This window comes from Camelus dromedarius, chromosome 17 (genome assembly GCF_036321535.1).
Source record: "Camelus dromedarius isolate mCamDro1 chromosome 17, mCamDro1.pat, whole genome shotgun sequence".
In the NCBI taxonomy this organism is placed as follows: Eukaryota; Metazoa; Chordata; class Mammalia; order Artiodactyla; family Camelidae; genus Camelus; species Camelus dromedarius.
This window is the reverse complement of record NC_087452.1, coordinates 35,427,563-35,439,589: the sequence shown is the minus strand read 5'-3', so window position 1 is coordinate 35,439,589 and position 12,027 is coordinate 35,427,563. Positions and strand designations below refer to the sequence as shown.

At 40.0% G+C, this 12,027-nt stretch overlaps 1 protein-coding gene across 4 annotated transcripts in view; it reads right to left on the bottom strand.

Annotated features, from left to right (window-relative positions):
* Positions 1 to 11,481, bottom strand: part of SETD2 (SET domain containing 2, histone lysine methyltransferase) — a 114,494-nt gene extending 103,013 nt beyond the window's left edge. For 2 of the 4 annotated variants that reach the window (XR_004142419.2, XR_004142420.2), the window contains exon 1: positions 11,231 to 11,480. Coding sequence is in view for 1 of the 4 variants with exons in the window: in XM_031470192.2 (XP_031326052.2) it covers positions 11,231 to 11,301 (71 nt within the window). In the remaining 3 variants the exon portion in view is untranslated. Of the gene's footprint in view, positions 1 to 11,230 lie in introns of all 4 variants that reach the window. The other 2 variants (XR_010384864.1, XM_031470192.2) reach the window with 2 other exon arrangements.
* Positions 11,482 to 12,027: the final 546 nt, after the last annotated feature.

The window sequence follows — 12,027 nt, the reverse complement described above, 5'->3', positions numbered from 1 at the left end:
TCATTTTCACATTTCACAAAATACTATTCTTTTGTTTTTTTCAAACCATAAAAAATGTAAAAGCACTCTTAGTTCACAGGCTGTACTAAAACATGGAGGCAGGCTGGATCTGGCCCACTGGCCAGTTTGCCAACCTCTGTTCTAAATCATCCCTCTTACAAAATCAAAGTATTATGTTCATTGATGGGCACAAAAAAATTACTCTAGCAAACCTAGGTTTAAATTATAATACAGGGGAGAGAGTATAGCTCAGTAGTAGAGTGCATGCTTAGCATGCACAAGGTCCTGGGTTCAATCTCCAGTACCTCCATAAAAAAAAAAAAATATGTGTGTGTGAGTGTGTGTGTGTATAAACCTAATTACCTCTTCCCCCCAAAAAATCCCCCAAAATTATAATATAACTAATCTGAAACGTTAATGAAACAGAACAATGTCATTTACCCTCCTCAAACTTTTTTTTTTAATGAAAACAAAGATAAGAAAATTTACTAATAGGGAAATTTCAAAGCATGATGAAAGTTCAATTTAAATATCTACCAACCTTGTATACCTTCTACCTCTAAAGCACCATAAAATAAACACTGGTTTTTAAATTAGCCTTGAATAATGTAAATTTCTGAATCAGAGAATCATTAAATTAGGGTCTTAATGATGTTCAAGTTAGAAAACTTAGGTTAAAGTAGTAATGGTCCTATTCCCCAATCCTTCAAGTAGAAAAAACATCTATAGACATCCAAGCAAATTACATATAAGTTTCTTATTTCAAAGTAACCACGACTGTATAGCCTCTCCTGTTAATCCACAACTACTTTGATTCTCTAGTATTAACAATGAGGAATGATGTCTCCTTGGCATCTTATGCTCTCACAAATATGTTCATTACTGCTACTTGTGAACTGTGTACTTTTTCCCAAAAACTATGAGTTAAAAGTCCTAAGAGCACCCTTGAAGTAGGATATCTCAAGACTTGGACAAGGTATGCACTGATAAGACAAAAGTAGCACAAGTAGCACTATTGGTAGCATGCATGACATGAGAAAGACAAAATAAACATTACCCCTCTCAACAAGAGACAAATTATCTTCATGTATACCTCTCCTGGTTTTCCTTAATATATGGAAAGACAACAAACCAAGGCATGAGTTTCACATGGGATTAAGAGTTCCTAGGAGCTCACTTTCAAATGAAGATTTCACACTATTTAAAGGCACTATTTAAGGAGTAATCTTGTATGGTTCATATATCCAGTGTACTTTTTGCTAAGATGATCTCCAGGCCTCTATAATCCTCTAGACTATACTTTTACAAAGTTAGACAAAATAATAAACTCAACTAGGGAATCGCCTGACCCCTCCTTATAAGCAACTCAAAACTAATCCAGAAGACCTCTAGGAAAATAACTGAAAAAAAAAGAAACCGAATTGATTATGAATGGCACTTATTCCAAATGTTACTTCTTAATATCATTAAAAAGGTAGTCTTTGACAAACTGGTAAATGAAGAGACCTTTGCTCAAACTGTGGTACTGCCATTAAACTAGCTAGTGAGTATAACTTGAACTTCTTTGGGCCTTATTTTCCTCCCTCATAGAGACAGTAGCTCCCATGACCTTTAAAATCAAAGCCATGGTAAATCACAATAAAGAGTGAGTTAAGGGGGAAAAGAGTTGCAAGCCACAGGAATGAGCATTAGGTAAGGTAATAACCACGCACTCCCAACAGACAGACAGACATGCACACACACATACACACAGCACCTTTTATGCTGCTCAGCAAGTTTTACTGGGCAGCAAATGTAGAGGAGTCTAATTGGAAAAAGGCATAGGGACAATCTTCCCTTTGTACCCTCTCCTTCAGTGTGGCTCTCAAAAGCATCCTCTAACCACCCCCTTTTTTTTTTTTTTTTTTTTTTTTTTGCCTAATTCCTATTCTTTCAGACTAAATTTAAGTTTACATCTTCTGGGCAGCCCTTTCTAATTACCCACACTTCTACACCACCAGCCTGGGTTAGATATCCCTGCTGTAGCACTTTGTGCTTATTTCTGTATCCTTATCACAAGGTAGTCATTCAACAAATGTTAGTTGAATAAATTAATAGTCAAGAGTTCAATCTCAGCTAGTTCTTCTAAACAAAGTTTAAAAGGTTCAATTATAAAGAAAAAGTTTAAATATAACTTTATAGTTTCATTCAGTTTAAGGCTTAGAAAAAATTTTTTTTTCAGTTTTCTATGCTAGCATCATCTATCTTTACAGAACAACAAAAGCCTCAATTTTTGAAGTAACAAGTTCTCTTCCATTTTTCAATGTCACAACTTTATCGTATATCCAAAAACACCCCTTAATTTATCACTGCATCTGTAGTTTCCTCACTTCTTTTTGGTCTCTAATATTCATAAAGAGGTAAATGAGACTATTGATTAGAATGATTTAAACAGAAAGACAACTAAATAAGAGTAAAACATGGGGGCATAGTTTAAATAGGTTAGCCTTTCTGGAAAATACACAAGTATAAAAGAACTAAAAAGGCTGAGGGGAAGGACTGTTCTAACATAAAACACAATACACTATCCTACCTAAAGCAGCAATAGTTCTTTCTCAGACCACCATCATGAGATCTCCAATTTTCACTGGTTTGTCTCCCAGGACCAACAGAAGCATAAAAAGTACCGTGAACACCAATCATTTTCATCAGCTCCACATGTACCACTCAATTCCCTGACCTCCTCTCTCCTAATCTAATAGTTATTTAAATAACATCAGTAATTAATAATGCTGCTATTCACTCTATCAGGAAAACAGAATAATGATGGTTATGAAGAATCAGGTCAACTTAAACATTTACTAATAAGCACATACCACTATATACCCAACTGCTAGTTACTGAGATTCCTCTATTTAAAAAAATAAGTCTCTATAACATATTCATCCTGGTTCTTGGATTTTCTAGTACATGGGACTACAAATTCCCTTAGGGTCTAGCAACAGAACCAAAAAGTCTAAACCATCTCAGAGAATGGATGAATATTAAGGTAAACAGGCTCTGATGAAATGTTAGCCTTTCTTGATGCTCTGTATCAGTAACCACTCAAAGAATATTAAAAGTTGGAGAATTGTAAAAATATACATACATACAAATACATCTTTTTAAATATTTATATGGAAAAAATAGTAATAATGAAAATAAGAATACTCAAGCATTGGGTATGTTTCACAAAAGCACACAGCTAACAAATTAATTTTGCAGCTAGCATATGCACAGCTGAAAAAAAAAGTCCTATCATAAGCCATGTTCCAACTCCTGCCCCAATTTCGTATCCTCTGATACTATCATTACCTTTTCTAATAATAAAAAAAAGTAGTCAACGAAAGACAAGCACCAACCATTTTTTGGTAGTCTCACTGTCTCTCTATAATACACATGAGCATTACTATAATAGTCTCACTCTCTCTCTATAATACACATGAGCATTACTATAACTGAAGAAACAATGGCTTTATATTTAACTATTACTGTTTCAATTTCTTAATAGTTATTAACATTACTTCCTTATACAAACAGTTAACCTGCTCAAAAGACTATATACTATACTTTTCATAATATTGACAATTGGTTTCCTAAATAATTACACGATAAAAGTTTTTTTTTTTTACTTTTTAATGGATACAATAAATGTAAGCTTAAAGAATACACCTATTATAGTTACTCTGAGCAAAACTCCAGGAGTACATTTTTACTTATGTCTAACAAAATGTTTTATTGTGCCTCAACAAATTCATGTTTACTACAGGTAATTCTTAATTTTCAGCGCAGAAGCAATACCACAAAATGTGCAGCTCATGTTTTAGAGTTGCTACAGATATTAAAATGGATAAATTAATGGAAGAATTATATAATTAACCAGGCAATTTTACAAATATTTGACAAAAATATCTGTCTACTAGAGAGTATGCAATTAGTAACTATTCACCAAGAGGCCAAATATCAAACCAAAGACTCAAAACGCAAGTTAGTCCCTCAGTCTCCAAAGAGCTAATCATGAGGCAAATATTGGTGATTACTATATGGCCCTCCACAAAAAGAGTCTCTAACTGCACTTGGCAGGAAGTGGGCAGCAGGAAGAGCTACAGTCAAAAACCACCACTTGCTCCAGGTTCTTGCAAGCCCACAGCAATGCTCCCAGGAGGCAGACTTTGAAGCTGCCTGCCAGCACAAACTCCTATCAATACTTGCACCATCCCAAGGATGTTTTCACCTCTGAGATGTTAGTATCTGACAGCAAAAGTATTCTTAAGTAAAAGGCATTTTTAGGAATTCAGACCAACTTTAAACATCCACCTAAATGGCCAAAGTATTTGCTCAGTTGGAAAAGATACTGAAGTAACCATTAGCTTAATTGAAAAAAAAAAAGACTACCAAATTAAATATAAAATACATTATACATGAATTCCAAAGCTAAAGGACTCAAATACAACATTCTATTAATATATGATAACCAAAAATTACACAAGGTAACTGCCTCTCATTTGATTCCATGAAAATACACTTCCAAATATAAATACCGGTATGAAAAACAACAAACCTATTGAATTTTCAGAGGACCAGCTTACTGGCTAGCTTCAAACCAACCATTTTCAGGAGACTGCACTCAAATACTTTGAGTTTTCTCTTTAAAATAAGCAACCAACTAATCAAAGCAGAGCAGGAATAAAAGCTATTTAATCCATCAGCACCAGACAGGACAAATAGAAATAAATAAGTATGTAAACATTTTTTGAAGAAACATATTCTACGCAGCATAACATGTCCTAAGGCCCTTTTAAACTGCTTAACACGATAACCAGACACTTGGGAAAATTAAGCAACTTAACATAGTACATTTATAGTATAGAATATTCCCTGTTAGAAACCACAGCTTGTATGTAAATGCAAGCATGCAAATGATATAATTGAAAGAAAAAAAGTAGAATGATATGTGTAGCAGCATGACTCTGTTTATGTAAAAACAAAAATCAAACAAAAGATAAGGTCTGGAAAGGTATACACTAAATTGTCAGTAGTGGTTACCTCTTGGGATGTGGGATTTGGAGAGTTGGAGCCAGGAAGAGAAATTAAAGGTAGATTTTTACTTTTTCCTCTATAAACATCTGTATTATCTTACCCTTTGCAACAAGCATTTACTGTTGTGATAATTAAAAAAAGAAACAATTTTAAACATATTACCAGACACTGTTACTGTTTTGGTAATTAAAAAAAGAAACCATTTCAAACATATTACCAGACATTGTTATTGTTGTTAAAATAACACATTTATGATTGGTACACAGAGATAATAAAAGTAGTAAAGTACCTCCAAATCTTCTATTTAAAGCTCTATCCTCAGAGATTAAAGGAGGAAAGACAAAGAAAATGACAATTAAATGCAATGTGTAATCCTAGACAGAAAAAAGAGGACATTACTGGCAAATTTAAATATAAACTGTGTATCAGGTAACAGTATTGTTATAAATGCTAAATTGCCTGAATTTGGTTACTACACATTGGTTAACTATGAGAATGTTTGTTCTTAAGAAATACTATGAAATATTTAGGGGTGAAGGATCATGATGTCTGCATCTTACTCTCAAATGGTTCAGCCAAAAATAAACAAGCACATGTACATATATTTTTATATAGAAGGATAAGGCAAATGTGGCAAAATTTCAACTACTGATCAATCTAGATGAAAATATGAGAATTCATTATACTATTCTTACAATTTCCCAGAAAGTCTGAATTTTCAAAATAAAAGATTCTTTCTCCCTGAAGAGTGGATCTCGCTCAGAGAGAAAAAGTATTCTAAACCTGATTTTCAGGGACTCTAGGTGTAAATGTTTCAATTAATATGAATTGTCTCTCAAGGTCCTAGAATAATAGCTCTTGGTGCACTACAAAATAAGGTGTTCTACAGTACTCTAGAAGAAATAACAGAAATGAAGAAGCAGGTCAACTTTTGATTCTAGCATATGTCTACCTTAGCTTCTCTGCAAAAATTGACAATGCTCATGGAACAACATTAAATATCATGATTGAGAAAAATTACATTTGCTAAACAGCAAATCATAATGCATTTTGATTTTTAAAGGGGGACTAGATTAAATCAATTAGTCACCATAATGAAAAGTGGCAGAAAAGATATGGAAATACCAAAGTCCCACTAAGGAAACTATGACTGATAGATAACCTTCTTTGTATAAAGTATGTCTTGGCAGTTTTAACATTTCTTAGGAAAACACAACTGTATCAACAGTTGCTTGATACCTTTCTAAAGACACAATGTGTCAGTAGAAGATTGGTGGGCCTAAAATCTAGAAAAGGCAAGAGCAAAGAGGGACATGAATTCTGGAGAGGTATACTATATCCTAAGTACTGAATACTTCACATCAGGTTTTCCATACTCAGCAGGAAACCCTCCAAGTAATACTTTAGCCTCCCATGTACCTCAGTAGCCCAAAGATGGTACCCTGGCCTATAGAACATACCTTAATCACTACAAAGCTATTTCTCTCATAAAATAACAAAAATTGAGTCATGTTTGCTGGCTGCAAAGCTACTAAATACTAAAGGTCCAGACCATATGTGGAATCTGGTGACCACTTTATACTTTTTTTCAGTTGGCTTCCTATAGCATCTCTAGACCCACTGTAACTTAGATGAATTATGAGAATTTTATGAGAACACGACTTACCCACACTGCATTACATTTTATTTGAACATGCTGAAACATTTTTCCCTGTTAAAAACTTTATTTTCACCAAATTCATGATGCTTTTCCTTGTAAAGTACTGTTTTTTCTAGCTGCATCTTTCCATCCAATACTAATAATAGTTAACACTGTCCTAATTCTTAAATCCTCATAAAACTCTTTGCAGAAAATACTATTATGATTCCCACTTTACATACAAGGATACCAAGGCACAGAGTCATTATGAAACTTGCTCAGGTTCATTAAGCTATTTAGTAAACGAAGTGAGATTCTAAACCAGGAGCTGTGGCTCCAGAGTCCAGGCATTCAACTTTTTTTTTTTTTTTTGCCTTGGACCATTCTGCAGTCTGATGAAGGCTGCAAATTCCTTGTCAGTTTAATATTTTTAAATATATGAAATAAATTGCAAATGATTACAAAAGAGACCAATTACATTGGGGACAAAAAATCCAACTATGTGATATAGTAATATATATGCTTCTTAATCTAGTGGTAGATATCCTATCTACTGTAATTTCTATGTGATGAACACAGAAAATATTCTGAGATATCTACAATAACCACAACATATTATAATATCTGTAATTTGTACAAGTAGTAAAATTACAGGTACTGTTAATAGTACCATAGCTTGCTGTTCAGATTAAAAGAAATGGTGACTTCCAGTTAGAGGTTAGTGAGAAGATAATTTCATACCTAAGTTTATGGATGCCATCCACGTTAACACTGCCCACTGTAACAATCCTGTTAACACTGCAGTTTAAAAGCACCAATGGGGGCGGTGAGCGGTCATTCTTTCTACACTGGATCCTTTAGTGATCTCATCCAGTCTCGTGGCTTTGAATACTACCTAAGTTGATGACTACAAAGTTTATCTCTAGTTCAGACCTTTCCCCTAAATTCCAGACTTGGGTATCAATTCAATCCAAATGTCTGAAAAGCATCTCAAACTTATCATGTCTAAAACTGAACTCCTAATCTTTCCCCCAAACTTGCTCTCCTAACAGTCATCCCTATCTTAGTTGATGACAATTCTATCTTTCTAACTGCTCAGACCAAAAACCTCAGAATCATCCTTGGCTCCTCTCTCACATGCCACATCTGATCTACCAACAAATCATACTCGTATGAGCTTCAAAATATTCATCCAGAAGTCAACTATTTCTCACCATCTCCTGTCACCACCTTGGTACAAGTCACAAGCATTTCTCTCCTAGATTTCTAGCTTCCTTACATACAAGTCTCCCTTTCTACAGTTGTTCCCCCTGCAAACAGAGTGACCCTTCTGAAGCTGAAAGCAGACCATGCCACTCCTTGTTTGAAAACTCCAGGCAAAGTCCTTATAAAGGCCCTACAAAGTTCTCTGAAATCTGCACCCTACTTCAACATAATTTACTATTTGTGGTTCATCCCATTCTAACCAAACTGAGAACTCACTGGGTCTGTCCCAGTGCCCTGGAACTAACTATTCCCTCTACTTAGAATGCTTTCTTTCCAGATATTAACACTGCTAACTCCCTTCGTTTTAAGTCTCTGCCTAAATATCACTCTCAAGAAGGCTCACCCAGTCCACCTCATTTTAAATTTCAACATCCACCCTAGAAATTCTGGATCCCCGTTACCGTGTTCCATTTTCCAAAGCACTTACCTTTAAACAGTCTGTATTATTTATTATGACTCCTCACTAGGAGGGGTGCCCACAAGGGGAAAATTGTTTTGTACACCACTCACCCCTAGTGTGCCTGTTTAACACAAAATAAACATGTGTATGTTAAAAGAACAGCACTTCTATCACTGTAAAGTACTTGCCTGTGTCTTTCATTAGAAGAATTCCTTGAAGACTCTGACTAATTTGCAGTATCCTCAACACCCGGCCCTGGGCCTGCCCAACAGCACAGATACTCAGGTGATTATAGCGATTTTCACCTGAAAACACAATCCTATATGCCACAGAAAAAAAAAGCCAGGTCTTACAGCTGTGTCTGATTAAATGGGTAGAAAGACAACACAGAACATCAGGTTCCAACTGTTACTTCAAACTGAATTTAAGTTTTGTGCCTCATTTCTCTACCTATCTAAAAAACATTTCAAACTATCTAAAGTCTAAGAGGGGCAGTTGGTCATTCCTTCCCCCAGCCATGTCATCACCTCACAGGCCCACCTAATCTTTCCATGACTGACTTAAAATCCTACCTCTGAAGTTTTCCTTAATGACCCCAGCTAAAAGCACTTACATGGTGCCATATTCTGTGCCAAGTGCTTATAAAACATTCTCATAAAGTTTCTTCCATTATGACACCTATTTCAAAGATGAGAAAACCCAAACTTAGATAAAGTCACTTGTTCAAGGCTTAACTAGTGTTCAGATCCAGGTCTGTCTGACTCTGAAATCCAAGTTCTTTAACACTACACCACTCTGCTCTTCTCTCTCTGCAGTGGCATAAGCTCTAACTAGCTTATACGCACTATCTCATAGGGATTGCTGTTATTTGACTTCTCTAGGCTTCAATTCCCACATCTGTAAAACATTTGATAATTCTTTGTGTACTCCATGTAGGTTAATACACACACTTATTTCAGCACTTAGTCACTATTAGAAATCGAAAGCAGTGAAGACCTAAAAGCAGTGAAAATAAAAACTCCAAGACCTTGCATAAAACAATAAAACATACTTGATTCCTCACCACACTCATATCCACCAAAGATGCAACTTCTGAGTCCATTTTCCCACACAGTATGAAAAATTATGTTTTCCTCCAAGAAGTGTAAGAATGTGATCTTTAAAGCTTCTGGACTTCACCAAACAACCCGGTGAAAGGAACTGAAAGCAGGTACTTAGCCCATTCGGGAGCTAGCATCTTATTTTGTACAGCACAAATACTCAATAAGTGTTTACTGGATCATGATACAGAATTTTTTTTTTTTTTGAGGTTTTCCAAGTCTCAAACCAAAAGCCTACAAACACAAGCCTTGTAACTGGACTGATGCTTGTGCAGTAAATCCAAGCAATCTAGTAACAGTAATGTTACACTATAAGCAAGAACCTGTGGAAAGATAAAGCCATATTGAGACAACTTACTATTGCAAGTAAGACTTGGGTTTTGTTTCAGAAAGGCAGAATCATTTTTCTGTTTGTGCAGAGAACCATCAACACCTCAACAGAATCCTTCTGTGTGGAAACTGAACCTGAGAATTATCAAGTAAGATCCAGTCATTTTTGGACTAAGGTAAAAGATTTGGCAAAGGGTTCAAAAAAAGTCATAGCAGAACTAAGGTAAATGTATCAAAAGAGCAAATCTCTCGGAATCATTCTGGTCATAAAAGTGACAGTTGCATTTGGAATCCCTATCAACGGTTATGTTTGAAATGAGTCGTATATTCTTAGGTCTAGACTTCCACCACCAACAGCAAATGGAGTTTAAAGATAGCTTTTTGAAACAATAGTCTTGTGAGGACGTAGGGAAACAAGTGAATCCAGGCTCTGAAGTGGAAGCTCTCCTGAGATATCAGATACAGTAGCAGACACAGCCCTCAACAGAAATGTAAAAATGTCCTAGGCTGAAGACACACTACTGGGCAAAACGGTATTCTGGTTTTCTAGAACACTGTTTAGAGACTCCTCAAACGATTCTTGCTTTTTAACAAAGTCTTCACAAGGAGTAGAAAGTCATCCATTTAGAGTAAGAGGTTCCTGTTACCAAGAAAGTAGAGTATCCGAGAAAGTGTGCAAATCTCATAATCTGGTAGAGAATGTATGGCCCTCTGGAGGCTTTCATTTTCGGGTGGAAAAACAAACCCGATGTCACCTCAACATCGGGGCCACTCAAACCTCGCCACCATTACAAAAACCGAAGTGCCAAAGGTGCAGAATACGAAGCCGGAAGCACTACCAGGCCAGGATCGCGTTCCAGGAGAAAAAAATCAAAACCGAGAGTGCAGCGCGGGCCCCTCCGCGGCCCTGGGCCGAGCGACGCGCTCTAGGCCCTTCCGGTCAGAGCCGCCGTCGCCGGGAGGCCAAGCGACGGGCCGGGCTTCCACCCGAGCCCGGGGATTAGCGGCCTACCCTCGCCGGTGCCCTCTCGCCGAGTCAGGCACCCGCAGCACCTCCGACTCGGCCCCTTCGTCTACAGCGCAGCCCGCGGGGGCCGCGAAGAGCCAGAGAAGACCTCCGAGCCTCTGGCCGACCAGGTCGGTGCGGCGGCGGCGGCGGCAGCGGAGGCCGCGCCGCCCCTCCCCCACCGGCCCGGCCCAACCGCCGCTGCGACGCGAGCAGCGGCGCCAACGCCGGGCCCAACCGCCGGCCCGCGACGGCGGAGACGAGGCGGCCCGTGGCGGCGGCGCGGGCCTGCTCCCCACGCCGGCCACGCGAGTCCACCGCGAGCCCGTTACTCCCCGCGCCGACCCGCGCCAACACCCGTCAGGACGCGCCGCCCTCGGCTCGGGCTGAGGCGGCTGAGGGCAGCGGGAGGCCGCGAAGCTGATACTTACTCAGGGGTCGGGTGCTCGGGGTCGTAGAAATCCCCCATCTTCGGAGGCGGCTGGGGCGGCAGCTGCTTCATCGGGAGCGGCAGGAGGCGGCGACGCGAGCCCCCTCCCCGCGGCAGGGCGACGCGACGGAGGGGAGGGGAGGAGGCCGCTGGTCCGACCGCGGCGGCGGCGGCGGCGGCAGGGGCGGCCCGCGTCGCTTGCTCTCTCGCTCCCTCCCTCCGGCGCCCGCCCGCCGCTCTTTCCCCCACACACTCACACGGGGAGCGACGCGTACCCTGCCCGCCCCCAACCGCACAGGCCCGGCCCCTTAAAGAGACACACACCCGCCGCGGGCCCGCCACCAGTCGGCGCGCCGGCAGCTGCAAGTCGACCTCAGGCCGGAGCGGGAGGGGCGGGAGGGGCGCCGCGCAGTCCTCCGACCCGGCTGGACCTTGTCTGCGACTTCCCGGAACAATAAGCCCCAGGGCCGGAGTGCTGTTGGCCTGCCCCGTACCGAGAGTCACTGCGCCGCGACCCCTCCCTCTGGCCCGCGGTGGCGGCGGGGCGCTGAGGCGTGATCTGGTTCAGGGTTGTTTGCCAGCGACTTCGGGGGAACAGCCACTGCCCGCCGGGACACTAGCCTTCCTGCTCCGCCGCCCTCGAAGACCTACGCTCCAGGAGCGCCGGAGTCTGCAGCGGCGCCGAGGGCCCCTCCCCCGGGCCTGTGGCTTCTGAGGTAAGGCGGTCGCCGCTTCTCCCGTGCCTCTCGCCCCTCTCTCCTTTACTTCTCGCTTTCTCTCCCTCTTGCCTCCTCATCT